The sequence below is a fragment of the Cebus imitator genome, unplaced genomic scaffold, assembly GCF_001604975.1.
Source record: "Cebus imitator isolate Cc_AM_T3 unplaced genomic scaffold, Cebus_imitator-1.0 Scaffold2, whole genome shotgun sequence".
Lineage (NCBI taxonomy): Eukaryota > Metazoa > Chordata > Mammalia > Primates > Cebidae > Cebus > Cebus imitator.
In genome coordinates, this window is record NW_016107317.1 from 11,729,117 (window position 1) to 11,750,156 (window position 21,040).

General features: G+C 38.6%; 1 protein-coding gene across 1 annotated transcript in view; it reads right to left on the reverse strand.

The window, feature by feature from the left end:
- Positions 1-21,040, reverse strand: part of ANO6 (anoctamin 6) — a 193,237-nt gene that overhangs the window by 102,490 nt on the left and 69,707 nt on the right. Inside the window, 1 exon segment of the mRNA XM_017529706.1 lies at positions 14,190-14,269. Coding sequence (XP_017385195.1) covers positions 14,190-14,269 — 80 coding nt within the window.

Below are 21,040 nucleotides of genomic sequence, written 5' to 3' on the forward strand. Positions count from 1 at the left end.
TGCACTCCAGCCTGGGTAACAAGAGCGAAACTCCATCTCAAAAAAAAAAAAAAAAAAAAAATCAGCAGACCCTGGTAACTAACTGGATGGGGGTCAAAGAGCCTTGGGTTTCTGGCTTGAGCAGCTGAGAGGATGATGATTACATTTATCAACATTCAGAGAACCTGAAGAAAAAGAAAATTAGGAGGGAAAGACTAAGTCCCTGAGGTTTCTATGTGGCAGTATCAGCATGTGGGGCTCAGAGGAAAGATTTAAAAAAATAAACCTGGGAGTTGTCAACATAGAGCTAGTCATGGAAGCTGAGGAAGTGAGTGCCAGGAGAGAGAGAGAGACTGAGAAAAGATGAATGGGGCTGGGCTCTGAGGAATCTAACTGATAGGAAGTTCGAAAGTGACAAAGGGTGGGAAGCAAAACAGTAGGGAAGTGGCCGGAGAGATAGAGAAATGGTCAATGTAGGATTATCTTTGATTTATTTCTCCCTCGCCCCCAACTCTCCTTTCCATGTTCCCTGCTTCTACCCAGTCTCCAGTGGCAATATTATGGTCATCTCCTAACTGGACTGCCTGCACATTGCTTCTCCCACACTTCATCATGCACCCTCCCACCAGAATACTCCTTCTACAGTGGTGTTTTCCAACACAAGTAGCCATGAGCCACACAAGGCTATTGAAATTACATGAATAAGAATTAGTTAAGAATTCAGTTCTTCGGCCTCAATAGCTGCATCACAAGTTATCTCCATACCCACGTGTGGTCAGTGGCTATCATGTTAGCACAGAGACAGAACATTTCCACCATGACTTAAAGTTCTGTGGGACAGTGCTGCTACAGCATTGCTTTCTCTCTTGAAAGGCCCAAACTCTCTAGTCCAACATTTCTGCATTCCACATTATCTTTCCAACATCATCTCCTCTCCCTTCCCAAGATCAATTCTAGGCTCAATGCAAACTGGGCACACTCCACTCATTGCCGCCTTCATTGATGTCTTCATGTAATGCCATTTGGACCCTCCTGTAATACATCCACTGTGATAGTTATGTATCAGCTTGGCTAGGCCATGGTACTCATTTATTATGCAATCAAACACTAACCGAGGTGTTGCTGTAAAGGTATTTTGTAGATGTGGTTAACATCCACAATCAGGTGATTTTCAAGTAAAGGAGGTAATTCTCCATTATCTGTGTGGGCATTATTCAGAGGTCAGCCAAAAGACCTGGGAAAATCCTGATTGATATAGATTTTGGCACAGATTTCAGTACCTGCCAAAATGCAGTCCTCAAGGTTGAGCTATATGCCATTTTCTTCAAAAATACAAACCTGATTTTTTATACATATATATGTGTATATACGTATACACATATATACACATATATATGTATAAAAAATATATATACACATATATATGTATAAAAAATCAGGTTTGTATTTTTGAAGAAAATGGCATATAGCTGTGTATATACATATATATACACACACATATATGTGTATATACATATATATACACACACACACATATATAAAGCAATTTTTTTAATATATATATTGCTGAGTTCAAGCAGTTCTCTTGTCTTGGCCTCCCAAAATGCTAGGATTATAGGCATGCAGCTCAAACCTGATTTTTCTAATGATTCTTAAACCTGAGTGTACATTACAGTCATCTTTTAAATGTTATATAAACACACTCACGTTCTACTAAGACGATACGCACATAGAAGTGAAGCTTGGGCCTTCAAATTTCAAAAGCACACTGCAGGTAATTCTGATGCACAGCCAGAGTTGAGAACCCTAACTGAGCTCCTCTAGCACTTCCTAAGTGCCTAACAGAACTCATCAAACAGTACACGCTGCCTTATAGAGTCTTTCATTCAATCAACCAGTGTCAACTGTGCGACTACCATTTGTCAGACCATAAGACAAGGCAGGAGACTGAGGTGAATAGCATGCCCACTCTTGGCCCTTTGGGTAAATGTTAAGATAGACTGCTTTGTATTTCGCTAAGCATATTGATTAATAAATACTGAATGAAAATTTTACTGCAAAATTTAGTGAAGCTAATAGTGGCTTATTCAAAATAGCACATAAATAGCCTATTTCTAGTTCACTGAAAATTATATTAGCAAGTGTTAGTAAGGGCTCAACATATTAATTGATAGGTTATCCTGCTGGTATTTTATAATATTGCTGGGTCTGATTAATTTTCAACCTTTTGATAACGTGGTAGATGCTTAAATGTCTGTAACTGTACTTTCTCAAGGGCACAAATCATCAAGGCTCTTGCCTACTCTTCTAAGAAGAATAGAACAAATTCCTGATACCAACACACTCTGATTTCATTTGAAAGGGAATGTTATGGGGTGTGGCAGGGCTGCACAATGTAGGGATGTGGCCATTTCAATGCTAGCTAGCCCTTTCCTTGTAATGTGCTTAGCCAACTACAACCATCCATAAATGTTAGGTAAGACTATTCACGGCCGGGAGCGGTGGCTCAAGCCTGTAATCCCAGCACTGTGGGAGGCCGAGGCGGGTGGATCACGAGGTCAAGAGATCGAGACCATCCTGGTCAACATGGTGAAACCCCGTCTCTACTAAAAATACAAAAAATTAGCTGGGCATGGTGGCGCGTGCCTGTAATCCCAGCGACTCAGGAGGCTGGGGCAGGAGAATTGCCGAACCCGGGAGGCGGAGGTTGCGGTGAGCCGACATCGCGCCATTGCACTCCAGCCTGGGTAACAAGAGCGAAACTCCGTCTCAAAAAAAAAAAAAAAAAGACTATTCACTATAATATTATTTTATTAACATCCTTTTAAGAGAGCTAAAATGTTTCTCAATCACCATACAGTCACAGAACAACACTCCACCCCAATGAGGATATCTACTGATGATTTTTCTCCTTTTTATACATGAGGAAACTGAGATTCTAAAAGGAAAAGTGACTTGTCCACAGGGACCTGAGAGCAGAGCTGCATGGAAAGATAGGGCTTCTAATTCCCTCGAGTATATCTTATGTTCAACTTCCTAGGGGAATCTTAGAATGGCTTTCACCTACAAAAAAGAAAAATTAAAGTAAAAACACTTTTCAGAGTCTCAGAAGTACTTTATCAAGTGTCCTCTCTTTTTAATCTTCCTTTATATTTCACAAGATAGTATATTTGCTTTTAAAACAGTGGACAAAAGTACATGAAATGATAGTGACACCATTAGCATCACTGAATGATCTGTCAAATTTTTCATTTTTTTTTTTATTTTAAGGAAGTCAGGAAAAAAATCGACAATTTTTTCCACGCATCCTGCTAAAATCAAAACACAGAAATTTGTGATCAAATTTTATTCCAGCTACAGTTGTGGTCTTTACTTGATATATTCTAATACATGCTAACATCATAAAGATCCATATTACTGGTTTGCCCATTATAATTAATGAAGATGCTGTTTGGTAGTCATTACAATCTGTCAGGTCACATTATTCTACGTTTCAAAGAATGACTTGGGAGAAGGGAGCTATAAATGCATTTTCCTTTTGAAGAAGCCATTAAGAGTATTCTGGGTAAAAGCATATTTATAGTTTCTTACCAGAGACAGACTTGAGGAATACATTTGAGACTTAGAGTAAAGAGGCACTTTATATTATTATTTGTTAAAATAAAGAAAGCTACAGTTAACCAATGGGACTTCAGATATAAAAAAATTTCAAATCACCTTTCCAAAGCCCTTCAGCCTTCTCAATTCATTAAGAGTTCAAAATACAGGAGGGATGGCAGCAGCTGAAATCCCACTGGTTTCTCCTTTCCAATTTTCTAGGAATCTTGTGAATTCACATTGCGTGTACATTCCCACCAAGTTCTGTCTTTCTCTTTAAATTTTTATTATAACATTTTACATCTATGCTGCTTTTTAGGTCATGGCACAATGAGGTTATTTATCAGCAAACTCTCAACTTTAACTCAATTATTTTGCTTCTGTGGCTTTCCTGGCCATTATTGTCATTATGCTTCTAGATGACTCATAATCAAATGAGTTCCATGGTAAATACTGATATCACATCTTTGTTCAGAGTGCCCAGGGCTCCCTGCTTTCTTCACCCATGTTTTTGTCAAATTAATTTTGACATTCCCCAGATAACAGATAGCTTGCTGAATTTCTAATGTGATACTTTGTGGGGCAGGTAATCACAAGACATTTTATAGCTAAGGATTTCTGGAAATAGTGGAATAGTAGAATGAACACTGTTATATGGAGAAAGGGTTTTAATCAATTATATCATTTGGCTGCTGATAATTTGTTAAATGAGGAAAAAACATAAAAGGGAACAATGCAGATACATCAATGAACTGCATAAAACTCACTGGGTGAGATAGTCACAGAAACCTCCTTTTCCCTCATTCCCCACTTTCTGTAAGTTACCATCAACTATCAACTAGAAATTGCCAATTGCCATGTCCCACTGACATGCCCTGGTTCAGGCATTCGTTATCTCCATCCTAGATTGCATCAGTTTCATCTGTATTTCAACTCCTCCAAGGCGTGAGGTATTTTAATTATAAGAACGTCTTTCCACTGAAATGAAATCTAGTTGCTCATATATACCTTCTATCCGTGGGTCTTAATGTTGTATTTTGCAACGCCATCCACCATTTACTCTTGACAAATATTTAAATCTTACTTTCACATTCTTGCCTAAATACTGGGATCTTCCACCATGCTGATCATTCCCTCTCAATATGCTCCCCCTTTAAAGTCAGCACTCAGAACAGGAGGTAGCTTTACCAATACTGAGCAGGAGAAGCCTAGTATTTCCTTTATTCTGGACACAGGTACAAATGCAACCTAGATTTTCATTAACCTTTTGACACTGTTATCACATGCTCAATTCACATGGAGCTTCATTAACCAAATACCCAGCCATTTCATGTGATCTGTCATTACTCTCTGCTCTTATGCTCTTTACTTAAACAGCTGATATTTATGAATTAGGGGCAGAAATTTACTTTAATTCATATTGATTTTTGTCTCCTCCAGAAATTGATTTTCATCCATTATTCCACAGTTTTAATAACAACTGCCCAGATAATCATGCTGCCACCAGGCACGCATTTCTTCATTTTGTATTTAAATACAATTTTTTTTCCCCACACACCTTGCTAAAATCAAAACACATAAAAATGTCTGTGGCTCTCTCCTATTCTGCCAGTCTAATAACCTCCATTTAAAAAAAAGGAATGTATTCAGTTTGGGTTGGCTTATTTTATTAAACTCATCATGTTGGCTCCTAATGATCTTTTTTCTAATATTCACAAACCATCTGCTTAAACATCTTGTTCTGGGATATGGAGATTCGTGCTTCAGCTTCAGTGTCTCCATATATGAGAATTTAGCCTATGCCCAACTTCTATCCTAACTTCACCCCTTTTTGAGAACTGTCACATTTGCCCCACTAGGTTCTGGCACCTGTCCCAGTCCCTGTATCACTTTGAGATGACCGGCTGCACTTCCACAAGCCAAATCTACAAGCTCTTTTAATACCCTGGCCAATGTATAATTTTTCTAGACAGGAAATTTAAACCCATTTGGAACAATTATATTCCTTTCTAAAATATTCTTGAGCAGCATGAGCTTTTGTAGCCTTCACCAAACCTTTAATCATTTCAATCTAAAGTTCACTTTCATTAGCAGAAAAGACAAAAGTAATATAGAAGCTGGTAAACTGTTTTCTTGTTCATCTCATACAATTAAACTGACTCCTTAAACTGTCGGCCGACCACTGCTTCTTCATCGTCTCACATAACTCAAAAATCAATCACTCTCTCTCTGATCATGCTAAGCATTTTTTCACGAGCCTCGACTCAGTCACTCAAGACTTTCGTTTTACACTCACAGTTTTAGGCTAAGAATGGAAAAAATAAAAGATTAGAGTATTCAAGAGGATTATTAGTACAGAATGATCATTTGTTAGCCTTTTGAGTTTAATGGGGTTTAGCAGGTCTGGCCTGGCAAGGTCCAGCAACCTAATCACCATTTATGACTGCTTCTCTGGGAAAATAACATTCTGCATTCCAAAGAAGTGACTCAGAAAAAAAATTTCTAAATGACATATTTGCATGTTGAACTGCTTCACTTTTGCTCATACTCCCCATTTGTAACAAATCTATGATTTAGCTTTTGAATCAGTCACATAGAGCAAATATTCTTCCATATTCAGACAAAAATGCACATTCCATCACCTTCTGTTCTTGAATGCACAAAAAGCTTTCAACCTTGAAATGCCATGTGAATTCCTACCACAGCAAATGGGCCAATTTAGCAATTCTTACTAGCCAGTTTATCTCTGATCTCATTTCCCCCTTTTCAGAGTCCTTTTGCCAAATTAATTTTCCTTTGTTTGGTTTTCTTTTTTTGATTGCTTTTTCTTTTTAGTTTGGCAAACTTAGGACCAAAGACACCAGGCAAAGTCATCATATTTCTTTGTTAATAGAAGGCAAAAGAGTGTAAGTCTAAGTGAAAAAAATGCTTGACTGAGAGGGTACTGTCTTATTCCCAAACTTTCTGATCCTGAAGATCTGGGAGTCTGTGAGCAGACCTTGGGACTTCAGTTGGGTTTCTGGGATTAGCCAGAAAGGTCTTGAATTGACCATAAAATAAACCAAAGTATTTTTCAATAGCCCCAACACCAATTCACTTGCTTCAGAAATAACCAAAACATAATCTGGACTACTCAGGAAAAAAAAAAAAAGGTGAAAACAGATCTTTGAACTCACTTTAACAAAACCTTCAAGCAAAAATTGGTAGACCTGTGGGCAGCTGGCTCTGATTCTCTCATACCTATCACACCTCAGGGTGAAGAAGTAAAATTAATGTTCTTTTCCCAAGTGCCACTTCCAGACTATTACTCCTCAATGTTATCGGAAGAGCATTCATTTTAGGTCCATGTGAATAGAATACAACTCCAAAGCTTCCTAAAGTCTATCGTTTCCAAATTCCCACCTGCTGCTCCTGGTTTGCTGAAATGCTGCCAGGCTCATATGTTCCTCTCCACTGTGTGTCCTTCATCACGTCCACAGATAGCACATGACCAGTGCACTCTGGCCCCTCAGCAGCTTCACTTTTTACTGCCAATCACTTTCTCCCTTTCATGCACTAATGCCGTAGTCCCACCCCAGTCCTTGCCATTCCGAAAAATTCAAGAAGCATTTATTTAAGAATTATTCAAAAAACATTTATTTTGGAATCCCTCTTTCTTACCACAACATCACCTGCTCATTTTATAAGACCCCAGAGGCCCCTTGACTTCTTCTAATCAATCTGCTGACCCTTTTCTTTGTTCCCTGCCTTTTATCTTCAGGGCCACATTCCAGAGCTCACTGTTTCAGTGACACCCTTGCCAATACTGCACTCTCCATAATGCTCATCTACAAAGCTCCAACTCTGGCTGAAGCCTGCTATCTGCTTTCTCGCCGTCTGAGTGACACTGGAGAAAGCCACACAGCAGGCAAGTGTGTAGCACTGTAAATTCATTCAGGATCATCAGTCCCAAATAGGCCCTTGCCACAGCCCAGAAACCCTAGAACTTTTTCCCAGTTTCTCCAGTTAGCCTGCTCTCTCACTCTCCAAATTGGTTAAGTCAAACGATTTGCCTATTCCACACCTGCTCCCTCAAGCTGAACTTGACTGGGAAAAAGCACACAACCACCCAACGTTCACCATGACCCTTGACCACTACCCTTGAGTAGGTTCTCATCGCTGCCAGCGATCACATTCTATTTCCTCAGTGCATTCACTCTCACTCTCCTACGATTCCAGATGAGGGTCTCACCCCTTCTCCTCTCTCTTCAGACCTCTTTTCCCTCCTCAATCTTAGCTAATGCCTTGCTTTCCATTTCACTGGTAAATGAAAACCAACCAAGAAAAAGCTTTAGCAATCTACTACCATCAAATCTATTAAACTAATTTCACCTGTGTCCCAATATGCTGGCTTCCCTCATACTTCTAAGGAACAGTCCCTACAGCTATGGCCAATCCCTTCACTTATAGATGAGATTCCCTTCTTACCCGCTCAGGCACATTATTCCAGTAATCCTTCCCTCTCACTCTTGCATCATCAGATTTTCTCCCTACTGAACTGCTCCCACTACCTGACAAACAGTAATTCCTGCCGTCCTAAAACTCTCTTCATGGTAATCACCCTTTCAGATACTACCCCCTTTCTCTATATTCTTGTTTGCCCCCCACAAAAAAAAAAAAAAAAAAATTGGTGTTACCTATATTCTCTGTATCCAGTTCCTTTTCTCCCATTGTGTTTTGAATCCTTTCCAATAAAGTTTGGATTCTACTACTCAATCCAAACCCCTCCTGTCATGGTCTTTTCCCCATTGTTAAATACAACAGTCAATTGTCCATCATCATCAGAATTTGGTCATTCCTTCCTACTTTATATTTTCTTCACCTGGCTTCCAAAATTCTTCACTTTGTTCCCACCTCAATTGGCTCCTCCTGGCTCAACCTGTCCTGCTGATTTTTCCTCCTTTCCCTGACCTGTAAACACTGGCGCCCCAGAGCTCAGTCCAGCATCTCCTCTGTATTCTATCTCACTTCTTTACTTGCTGCTCTCATTTAGTCCCATGGCTTTAAACATCATCTGTGTGCTGACAACTCCCAAATCTGTAGTTGGGCCCCTCTCTTTAATTCTTACACCAGATTCATATATCCCACTGCATACTGACATCTCCACGTGAATGTCTCAAACTTTACATATTTAAAACAGAAGTTTGATTTCTCTCCTGCATATCCTCTCCCTAAACTGCTCCTTCCATAGTCTTCTGGGTCAAAAACTTGGAGTCATTCCTTGACTGCTTTTTCTTGCACAGCTCACATTTGATCTGTCAACAAACTCTATTGCTTCTACCCTCTGAAAGTATTCAGAATTTGAGTATGTCTCTCTACCACCATAACTAACACTCAGAACCAACCCACCACCATCTCTCACTTCGATTCCTGAGAATGTCTAATAGGTCTCTCTGCCTCTGCTCTGCTCCTCCATAATCTATTCTCAGCACAGCCCAAGGCATCCTATGAAAACAGGTCAATTCAGGTTGCTCCTCGGCTCAAAATCTGCCAGTTTACCCTCCCAATGGCTCACCTTCAAATGACTTCACAACTCAAAGTAAAACCAAAGTCTTTACAATGGCCTATGAAGTCCTCATATCTACTGCTCTATCTACCATTCTACTTCAGCGACAGTGGTCTTCCATTTCCTTAAACATACCTAACAAACTCTCCTACCTCCAGACCTCTGTGCTCCTCGTCCTTCTGGGAATGCTCTTTCTCCAGATTTCCAAAGAGCTTGCTCCAGCAGCACCCTGAAGTTTTTTTCACTTGGTAACTTCTCAGTGAGATAATCCCTAAATGCCCTATTTAAAACTGTCATCCCCCCACCACACATACACACACATAATCCCTACTTTTTCTCTAAAGGATGTATTATCTGATGTTTATTTTGTGTTTTATGTCTCCCACACCAAAATGTTAGCTCCACAAGTGCAGGATTATTTTTTTCTGTTTCTTCACCTAAAATAGTAGATATCAAATGAATATTTTAGTGAATGAATATTTTAACTCTTTCTTGGGATCACATGTGTTTTCATATGGTTGAAGATAATTAAATTTGAATTTCAGGGAATCAAAAGTATTTTCCATAAAGTAGTATCTTCCCTCAAAAAGGGAGTCAGTTACACAAAATCTCAAAGGGGGATAATTACTCGTTAGACTTCCTTCTGTGTATCTATGATGCTTAATTAATAGGACATATATTTGTTCCACTTTAATCTTCATCTTCCTGGGTCTATTTTTCTATTTAGTCTTTCTAAATCCTGTGGTTTCATCATCTTCCCTATTTTATCCTATTATAATCCCAATACTCTTTTCCCATCCCAAATTCTTTCTTATTATTTATTCCAAATTTAGTAGAGGCTAAACAGTGAAATACATCTTCGGTTGGCACACGATCAGAGGTGATAAGAATCTTCCAGTTTCTCAAAAGTCAGTAGGGTTTTACATATAAACCCTGATTTCTAGAATGGCTGGAAAATAGGGTATTACTAATCAGTCTCAGATCATAAAACATAATTCCTTGGCCTTCTCTTTCCTTCCTGTATTTTCATGTTGACCAAAGACTGATTTCTATCCATGGCAGTATCTTCCACTTTGCTGTAAGCAGATTCACCACTGTTAGATCAGAATCCTTTCCCAAGCCCCATCCCTCACCCTATGTGTACTCAGGCAACTGGCCCATCTGAGTTCCTGGGTGTCAACAGAGTCAGAGTTTCTAGAAACAGCCTTGACCATTACTGCTCCCACTGCCTCTCCAGTTGTTGTTGTTGTTGTTTTGTTTTTCAACTCCTTGGGGCTTGGAATCAACCTGGGGTCTGCTGGGCCAGCCACAACTGCCCTTTATATTTCCCTTGCTCTTAACCACACCTGGGATTGGGCAAACCAGGCAGAAGCGTGGAATATCCTGCATGCAACCATGTTGCAGAACAACATTTATCTGCTCCATCGCCATGTGGATGGCTCCCCATCCTCAGTTTGAATCACATGGCCTATTTCTGCAGTCTCTACTTTTAAGGCTGAACTCTACAAAGTTATCTGAGTCTTTGGGACTCAGTTTCCAGCCCTACTGTAACCAGTTCCCTTCCCCAGAATCATCATGCACCTAATCTATTTTCATCCATGTTCCCAAATGATAGCCACCATTCACACAGTTCCAGAGCATCTGGCTATGCCACCACTTTCCTGACTACATCCTCCTTGAACTAACTGCTTTCAAAGTAACAATGGGTAAGTTATGCTTATCAATATACTGAAGAAATAATGTCAGAGACGATAACAATGTTGGAGAAAACAAAACAGCATGGGAAAATGTTCGTGACCAAATGTTAATGAAACAAGTTGTAAAACAGATTTCATTGTGCTTAAACAAAAACTGAATCAGGATTGAGACAGTTTTCCACCACAGCAAGATCAAGTGACTTTCTAATGCCAGTATTTGCCAGTTTCCTTTCACCTTGACTCTCACCCACACACCCACCTTACCTGGGAGTGTGTCTATGTCACAGTTTCTAGTTTCAACATGTTCCCAGTTCCTTATAAGCTTTAGTGTAGCAAGAATACATGCACCTTATGTTCACATCTCTGTTCACCACTTACCACTTTTGCATAGTTTGGCTAAACTTACTTGCCTCAGTCTGAAAAGTGGGGCAGGAGCTGGAGAAGAACAACACAGATATGCAGGTGACAGGTAATCAATGAACAAACTCCGCAGTGAGCGAGGAAAGAAGCCACTGGGGATGCTGCCAAGAGCAAGGTAGGCTGTGGTCTCCAGGCCGTGTGGGAAGTTCACAGCAGCATTTATTTCACTGTGATTTATGCACACTATACAGCAGTGCTGGCTTTACCCAACTAGTCACATTAGAGACACCTGAGCTGTGATGGAAAACTTCAACGTGCTTATGATGCTGACAGCCAACACTATGCAACTGGCAGTGTTCTCTTAGGCCTTGTTTCAAAGAAAAACAGAAATTCTGAAGGAAATGAACTAATAATGATAAGCATTTTAGTCTCCCTGTTAGCCAAACTCTATAAATACACCCCATTGTCTAAAAACACTAGGCTCTTAATCCTTCTAAAATCTGAACTATTTGAGGATAAAGCCTGAGTAAACATGAACTAGGCTTTGCTTTATTTCGGTTCAACTCCATAAACTGCAGTTGGACTTTCCAAAATGCCAAATGGAGAAAAACAGAATATTGATTTTTCAGGTCCTTTTATTCCTCTTTTCAGTCTTCTTTTTTCAATTGTGCTTTGCCTTTGGGTTCTTTCTGCCCCGTTTTGTACTGTTACACCCATTTCTTATTTTAAAATGTGGCTTGAATCAACTTACCAGATTTTGTCCTGGCATTTGCCTGCCTATACAACGGGAGCCACCCATTTTCACTGATGCTGTAAGCTTCTGCCTACAAAAAGAGCTGATTTTAAATATAATGCTTGATTCCCTTGGGCATCCTATTCCCAAGACACCACTTCTACACCTTCTGTTTGTTTGCCATGGAGACAGCAGTTTAGGTAATGCATGTTTACTGTGGAACTGGGAGTACACTGGCTAGGCTGATGCTAAGGAGAAAACACAAGCAGCTATTTACATGCTATACAAAGAAGTGGCCTTAATGAGCATGAGATGTGTGAAAATCTATGAAGCACGAGAAAATCTCAGATTCCCTCCTGAACATGTTATGAAACCATAACTAGAGAAAGATAATAGGATACGGAAATCTGATATCAACCACAGACATCAGGATATTAACAGTTTTCAATGCCATCGATGCAGTCTAGCAATAGGATGACTCTCAATAATTCTGTAAACATGAGTGAAAAATTAAAAAGTGGGGATTTAGCCTAAGAATCTCCTTCCAGCTTGGGTGTTCTGAGATTCACCATGAAAATAAGTCTTTCAATAAGGTAAATGTACTCTGTGAGCCTGGAGTTCTACCCCTGGTCATTCTAGCTTAGACTAGCTGTCTTCCACTTTGAAAATGAAAATGTGGTAGTCAAGAAGTTAATGCTGAAGGTAGAGGAAGATTATCAGTGTATCTGCCTTATCTGTGGCAACATCACTGCCGAGACTTGTTGGTCTCCAGCACTGCAACACACTCAAGGCTGTTCTTGAGGAAAATACTTTTATTTTCACATAGTGAATTGGTGTGAACTATGCATGGGTTTACCAGGCGCATCAACACATTGTTGCACACACCTCTCTTTAGATTAGATATGTTGCTTTAAAAGTATCGACAAAAGCAGCTAAAAATAAAACAACAAAAAAAGCGGTAGGTCCATGAGTGTCTACCGGTATCACACTCAAATGTAAAATATCTGTGTCAATTCTGCTTTTGGTCTCTAACTGCAAAAGTTAGAAAAACCAGAAAACTGTTCTGATGCTTTAAGATGCAGGACTATTGGCAGGCATTCACAATTTCCCTTTACCAGAAATTTTATTGAATATAATAGGGAAGTCATTGAATACTATGCCTTTCTATTACATCCAGGTGATTTTCACAGTAGGCAATCTGCTAGAACACCACAGGGGTCCCACACTTTGAAATAAAATGGCATTGTGGATACAGTTTTATGTGCCATCCCTCTTTAGTCCAGAGCACTCTCTAGTTTCTTTACTCTTGGTTGAATTGTCCAGGCAATCCATAAAGAATGAGCAATAACAGAAAAAGCACATAATGAGTTTTTTTTTTTTTTTTTTTTTTTTTTTATCAATAATACAATTGTGCTCTGCCAATTACCGGAGTAGTGATTGTAACACACTTTGAAAATAAATCAAAAAATATTTCTGCATTCCTAAAGTGGTAGGCCATTTGCAACAGGGACAAAAATCAGGAAATGTAAGTGGATCCTGGCAGGTTTTTCCTACACATCTGGTGCAATAACATGGTACATGAGTCACAGAAACACTTCTTCCCAACCCTACCCCCCCAAATGAGCCTAATGCAGAAATCTATTTGGTAAGGACATTTTGCATAAGGCATCCTATGTGCTTAATTTTCTTTAAACAAGGCATTAATAAAATCACAGTAGCATCTAATAAGATTTTTAATTCCTTAAGGGTAGGAACCATGGCTAATCTTTAATGAGTCCAATTTAGTGGGAGCATTTAGCTCCCTTCTTGGTAGTAACAACCAAGAATATTCCTAGCCCTACAAGATACATGTAGGTTGTATCACTGAAAGCTCCAGGATGAAAGGGAAAGTAGGCTATGTTCATTACCAGTGACTGGCACTGGTCAGTGTACCTGTATATGCTTAAAGACTGCTTTCCAGAGGTACTAACAGCAGATACTGATAGCAATGGTATCAATGAATGGAACAGTAGTTTCAGAAACAAGATGCTATTTTATTGCAAAATGAATTCCCATTTGCAATTACATGAACAATATGAAGAACAAACATAGAGCATGATGCTGAGGCAATCAAGTTCAGCAACCTACTCCCCAGAGACACCAGAGCTTTGAATGCACAGTCGCTGGCATAAGATCTGTAGCCACCAAAGGAATCAATTCATAAAAAAACTTTTTTCTCATTTTGTGAAAAATCTCGTAGCTAACCAATACAAATTTAAGATAAAGCAGTAGTACTCACAAACTCTGGGGTTCGAAAATCTTGCTGACTTTCCAGTGATCCCAAATCGGAGATAATTGTCTGTCCAAGGTTTTCCAACACTAAAAATAAATGAATATATAAACAAATGAAGCACAAACTTGCATTGGCTCACATACTCCTTTACTTTTAAATCAGCAGCACTGGGTTATTAGCATTTGTAGCACATTGTCAGGTTTATATTATTTAACACTTTCAGCTATCAGGGATATTAAAATATCTGTAGCAGCTGTTTCATCTACTGGATCTACTGGACAATGCCAGGGTTGTAGAACACTAGGTCTTCAAATTCTCTAGGCGAGGTCTAGCACTGAAAATCATTTAGCTGGTACACAGCAACCAAATGTTACAAAAGTCTAGCTAAGGAACACTTTGGCCTACAGATGTTCTTTTTTCTACTACATGTCGCTGTGGAGGCTCTTTGCAGGTAGCAATTTTCTTTTTCCTTTTTTTCCTTGAGACAAGGTCTCACTCTGTCACCCAGGCTCGAGTGCAGTGGTGCAATCACAGCTCACTGCAGCCTCAACTGCCTGGGCTCAAGTGATCCTCCCATCTCAGTCTCCCAAGCAGCTGAGACCGCAGGTGCATATTACCATGCCTGGCTAATTAAAAAACTTTTTTTTTTCTTTTTTAGAGACTGGGTTTCCCTATGTTGCCCAGGCTAATCAGTCTCAAACTCCTGGCCTCCAGTGATCCTCCCGTCTCAGCCTCCCAAAGTACTGAGATTATAGGCATGAGCTACCACACCTGGCTAATTTTAGTCTGTTAGAATAGCAGTATCTGATAGAAATATAATGAGAGCCAGAAAGAGTTTACTAGTAGATACATTTTTTAAAAAGAAACAGGTAAAATTAATTTTAATAACATAATTTATTTAACCCATACTACTCTAATATCATTTGAACTTGTAATCAGTGTAAAAGCTATTTGTGAAATTTTTACCTTTTTTGTATTCAGTCTTAGACATCCAGTGTATATTTTATACTCACAGCACATCTCAATTCAGACTAGCCACATTTCAAAAGCTCAACAGCCATTTGTGACTAGGGGCTACCATATTGGACAAGTGCAGTGTTAAAGAGATAGAGAAACCAAATCCAGAAAGTAGGTCATTCTGCAAGATGCTATAGTTCTATTTTGTCAACAAGTTATTGACATGAATAAAACGGGCTGTTCCATGTTAAAAGACACTGACAGCAAAACAATCATTTGCAGCATGTGATTCTGGATTGGATCCTGGTGTAAACAAATGAGATGTAAAGAACTTTTCTTTTTTAACTTGGAAAAACTTGAATAGAATTTTTGCTATGTAAGAAAATGTTTTGAATTATAAATATAAAGAGATATTCTTAAATATTTAAGCTTAAATAAAAATATTTAAATAAGGTTAAATAAATGTTCTCATTTATCAGTAGGTCTAGCTTCTTTAACAAGTCAATGACATTAAAAAGGGAGATCAGATTTAAAGAGCCCTAAGGGACTTAACCACTAGCAATATAGGGTCTTCGACTGGATACTAACTTGGACAAACCAGCTATAAAGGACTTATTCTTCAACACTGGAGAGTCTAGTATAAAACTATTAAAAATTACTTTTGGTTGGGCATGATGGCTCACACTTGTAATCCTAGCACTTTGTGAGGTCAAGGCAGAAGGACTGCTTGAGCCCAGGAGTTTGAAACCAGCCTGATCAACACTGTGAGACCACGTTTCTACAAAAACCTTTGTTAATTATCCAGGCATGGTGGTGGGCACCTGTAGTCCCAGCTACTTGGGAGGCTGAGGCGGGAAGATTGCTTGAGCCTGGGAGGTTGAAGCTGCAGTGAGCTGTGATTATCCTACTGCACTTTAGCCAGGGGGACAGAGCGAGATTCTGTCTCAAAAATAAAAATAATTCTTTTAATTTTATTGTGTATGATTTATCTTGGCTTTGCAGTGACTTTTAAAAATGCATACTATTTTTTTCTTTAATCCATTAAAAACTTTTCTAGAAGAGAAGGCTGTGTTCTTATTGATCTAGAAAAATTCCTTTCAGTGCCCCAAAAAAAGAAACCTCAATATACATATAGAGCAGAATTATAAGAGATTGCTATGTGATTGTTTACAAAACCAAAATCAACCAACAATTCAGCCAATTCAGTTACCAAATACTCAGGTCTGGCACCTCACTAAAAAATCTCCTAATATCTGGATTCAATTTCAGGTTCACACAGAATCTGGGGAAAAAATACCTCGCATATTTGTACACTTAGGACCTGAAAAGAAGTGTCAGTAGAAATAACAGTGCAATCAAGTGATTCTAACTCTTATGAAAAGCTGAGTTCATTAGAGGACCCCCTACGTGTGAACCAAAGCAGCAATAGGAAACAGATGAGATGAGCAAAGGCTTGAAGAGCTGCAACCATTGCTAAAATTAAGGTGCTTGCCTCTGAGAACTCCTAGAGGGCTACAGTAATCACCGCACAGTCTGTTATACTGAGAGAGTTGTGACATACTAAACTGGTTATTCCAGTACAACAGCGGTCCAAGATAATTACACTCCTACAGAACATCTTTAAAACTTGCTAAAATGTGTTTATATGCTAGGCTAGGCTAAGTGTGTTCTATGTTGGTGTTGTGCAGCTTGCTCTACATTTGGAAGACCTAATCTTTTTACAGAATTACAACAGATGTTAAAAGAAATTATATCTATGGTATTTATGATATTTTGGTTTTTGGCAGAACCAGCCAACAACTATAATAATGTAGAATTTTTTGTACACCAGTATTATAAATCCGATGGAGTGACTTGACATTTTATCTAGATACCTAGATGATTAGATGCCTAATTTATCTGTTATCTATCTGAGGTAAACAGATGCAACAGAGCTGCTAAAGTTGATTTTTCTCTTTTAAAAATGAGGACAGGCTTAAGAAAGTATGCATTGTGCCTAAAGACAGGAGAAACAAGATTACCCAGATGTTCTATCAAATAAACGGTATCTATGTAGCTTGAATGGATTTGTGAAAGAAATTAGAACTATAGTTTTAGTTATTCTGCTGGTATGGAAACTAATAGATTCACTGGTTAGTGTCAACACACAGAAGAAAATGTAAATCGGAGTGAATAAAAACAGAAATGGCTTTATTAAAACATCATCTAGGTGGAACAAAGCCACAGCTGTTGCTCTCATGACTTGATACAGTGCTGGGAAGCAAATGATTTATGAGGCCAATATGATAATTAGACTCCCACTACTAAGGTGCTCTAGTTACTGTTTGATATTCTCATTTATGGTAATCTAACACAATTGAAAAAGTTCATTTCTCAGCAAAAATAGTCAAAATCAAGGTGACTCTGAGGGCTTTCTATTAAAATGAGCAGAATCAAGAAAAAATTCTGAAAAGGCAAATATGTTAATTTCCTTTTTTAAATCATGCTTTTCTTAAGATAATATTTTGAAACGTATTTTTAGTACTGTCACTAGGCCTCAGCCTTATACAACAAAAGTGCTGTGTTCAGAGGCATCATGATTAGTTCATTTAATTTCAGCACCTGGAACAACAGTATTTGGGACCTCTCTGTCACCTGTTCATTAAAAGGATGGCTAAAAAACTAAAAACTAGTTATTCTAATGTGATGAAAAAAGCCTTGGTCTTGATATGTCAATGGGATTTTGTATGGATGCACAATGAAAGTGCAGCTGAAAATCAGGTTCAACAAACACTCAAAATCTACTTTATATTTTGGACAGATATTGTGTTGTAAGGCCCTAGGGAGGCCAAGAAGAACCAGACAAGATTCCCTCTTCTTGAAGAAAGAAACCCAAGACATAATTAATGTTAATTTAAGTGTCATTTCTAAGTGGCACACTAGACAGATTTATGGAGTACTGTAAGAATACTATCAATTGGATTACTATAGATAAACATTGAATAATTGATGATCTGGGTCAAAATAAACCCACTAAATAGCTTCTTTTCCTAAATTTAATGGAATTAATTATATGACACAGCGGAAAATAAAAGAGCATGCTTAAAAAATTTTATCAATGCAATTAGCACAGTGAAATTGAAGCAAAAAAGTCCTTGGTGGTACCACTTCTGACTTACTCCTTTGATAGTCCAAAGTGAAGGGCCCCATAAGAAATTTCTAGAGGCCCAGTCATATTAATAACGCCACACTGGAAGCCTCAGTAGAAAGTTGCAGTTCACATGATTACTTATCTACCAATTAGAGATAGAGTAGCTAACATTCATTGTCCCAATTATAAAATAAAGAGAAAATCCATAAAGCAAACTTGTTGGAGACTTATATAAACTGGCCAATAAAAAGAGCCAGTGTATTATATGTTACACAATTTTATAACTTAGAAAACACAAAATGATCCCACAGGAAATTCATGGTTAAAACCCCATATACTTAATATGTAGTGCCCTAGGAATAAAGATAATCAGAATTAGACATTCACATTTTATCCAACTTAGCACTACTAGCACGGCAGGTGGTTGCGTCCAACAACTCATCTGTTATGGGGACTGGTTGCCATTAAAATTATCAGAAAGACAGTGAATATATATATATAGAAAGCAAGTAAAAATATACCAGGGCCTGGTACAAAGGGCACTGGGTATAGACTAAGGAGACTGATTGGGTTCAAGTTCTGATTCTGTCATTTCCTAGCTGCATGATCCTCAGCAATGCTTATTCTCAAATTTATTTATCTAAAGCTAGTGATAATATTACTTTCTCTGGTTATCCCACAAAGTTGGGCAAAGATATAAATGACAATTTACAAGCATGTTGTAAAAAGAAATAAGGCACTATATAAAAATAAATTAAGTTCATGTAATAGACTCAGTGATGTGAAGAAACGTAAATAAAAATGTACTTAGTATTTTGTGCCTGGCACTTCTAAATGTCTTATCTTATTTAATCCTATTTTTGTCCCTGTTTTCACAGATGAGGAATAATTCAAGGTTATTAACTGCATGAAGTTAACCACACAAGTGACACAATGGGAATCTAAGCCTGTCTGATCCCAAAATTGCACATCTTTTAAAATACATTAATTTGTCTCCTGAGCTGCTGTGAATAATCCAAGGAACTCCTGATGTTAGATATAAGTTGATAAGAAATTAACATAGTACTGTATGTATAAATTTTTAAAATCAGCAAATAACTGCTTCAATATAGCCAGAGATAAAACAGACTTACACAATTTGGATAAAAAGAAAAAAAAATGTAGTAAAACTTATTTATATAACATTCACAATTAGAACTAATGGTAAAGCTCCACAGGATAAACAGATAACAATATTCTGGCAAGTGGCTGAAGACATTTGTGTGCCAGGGATTCATGTGCCAGGGATTCACATGCTAGATGATATTAAGTACAGGTACCAAGATGAGGAGGGTACAGAAACTACCCTCAGGAATTCTGTGATCTAGTCAATGTACAACTCAAGAAATGTCAAAGGAATGGTCCGTATCACCTTGCAAATGAGGATATGTTCACACATCCAAATTGCGCAGGATGTCTAGAGATCTGCCATGCTGTCTTCTACCTGAAATTCTTCACCTACTTGAGAGAAGCCTCTGAAAACTGAAATCTCAGCATACATCTGACATTTGACCTGAATGCCAGTATTCACCAGTTATTATTCTAAAAGAAAACACATGGGTGGATCACCTGATACCAGGAGTTTGAGACCATCCTGGACAATGTAGTAAAACCCTGTCTCTATTAAAAATACAAAAATTATCCAGGGGTGGTGGCATATGCTTGTAGTCCCAGCTACTCAGGAGGCCGAGGCACAAGAATTGCTTGAAGCTGGGAGGCAGAAGTGCAGTGAGCTGAGACCCCGCCACTGCCCTCCAGCCTTAAGCGTCTGTAATCTCAGCACTTTGGGAAGCCGGGTGGACAGATTACTTGACGTTAGGAGTTCAAGACCAGCCTGGCTAAGATGGTGAAACCCCGTATCTACTAAAAATACAAAAATTAGCTAGGCGTGATGGTGCATGCCTGTAATCCTAGCTACTCTGGAGGCTGAGGTAGGAGAATCACTTGAACCCGGGAGGCGGAGGTTGCAATGAGCCAAGACTGCGCCATTGCACTCCAGCCTGGGCAACAGAGTGAGACTCTGTCTCAAAAAAGAAAAAGAAATACAGAGAGAATAAAAGCAACCACATATGGGGCCCACCATTTCCCGTCACTTCATGCTTTGCAGATTACTGGGCCTGCCCAGTCTCACTCCCCACATCACTTCAGCTGAGTCTATCCCCACCCCCGTTCCTGAATCATTCTCTGGTAGTCATAATTGTTCTCCAGGTTCCAATATCTCCTTCTCTGGCATCAGTTTAACAGGATTTGCTATATTTTGGTGAACAATGAAGTGAGAGAAATTCTACTTCCCATATTAGCAAGAGGTTGTAGGCTTGCAGAGTACAGGCCTTGTGATATTACAATGAGATTTTTTAAATAGAGCCAGTCCTTATTAATGCAAAGAAATGTTAATAATAAAACATAAATTATGAACAGAAGTGTCGCTTTCAAAAGCATGACAGCTGTGTATTGCTACACAGGACAACGGACTTGAATCGTGAGAGCGCTACATGGTCTAGCCTGCGGCTCAGGCACAGCACTTAATGCTAAGTCTCAGTTTCCTCATCAGTAAAATGCAGATTATAATGCCTACATTAGAAGATCACTGTGGAGAATAAGCTAAATGACATATACATAGGAAAGTGGCTTGAAGACTCTTAAGTACTATATAAAGATTATATAGTACTTACAACCATCGTTATTTTAAATTCATTTTTAAATGTGTTTTATCATCCTTTGCCTCATTAGG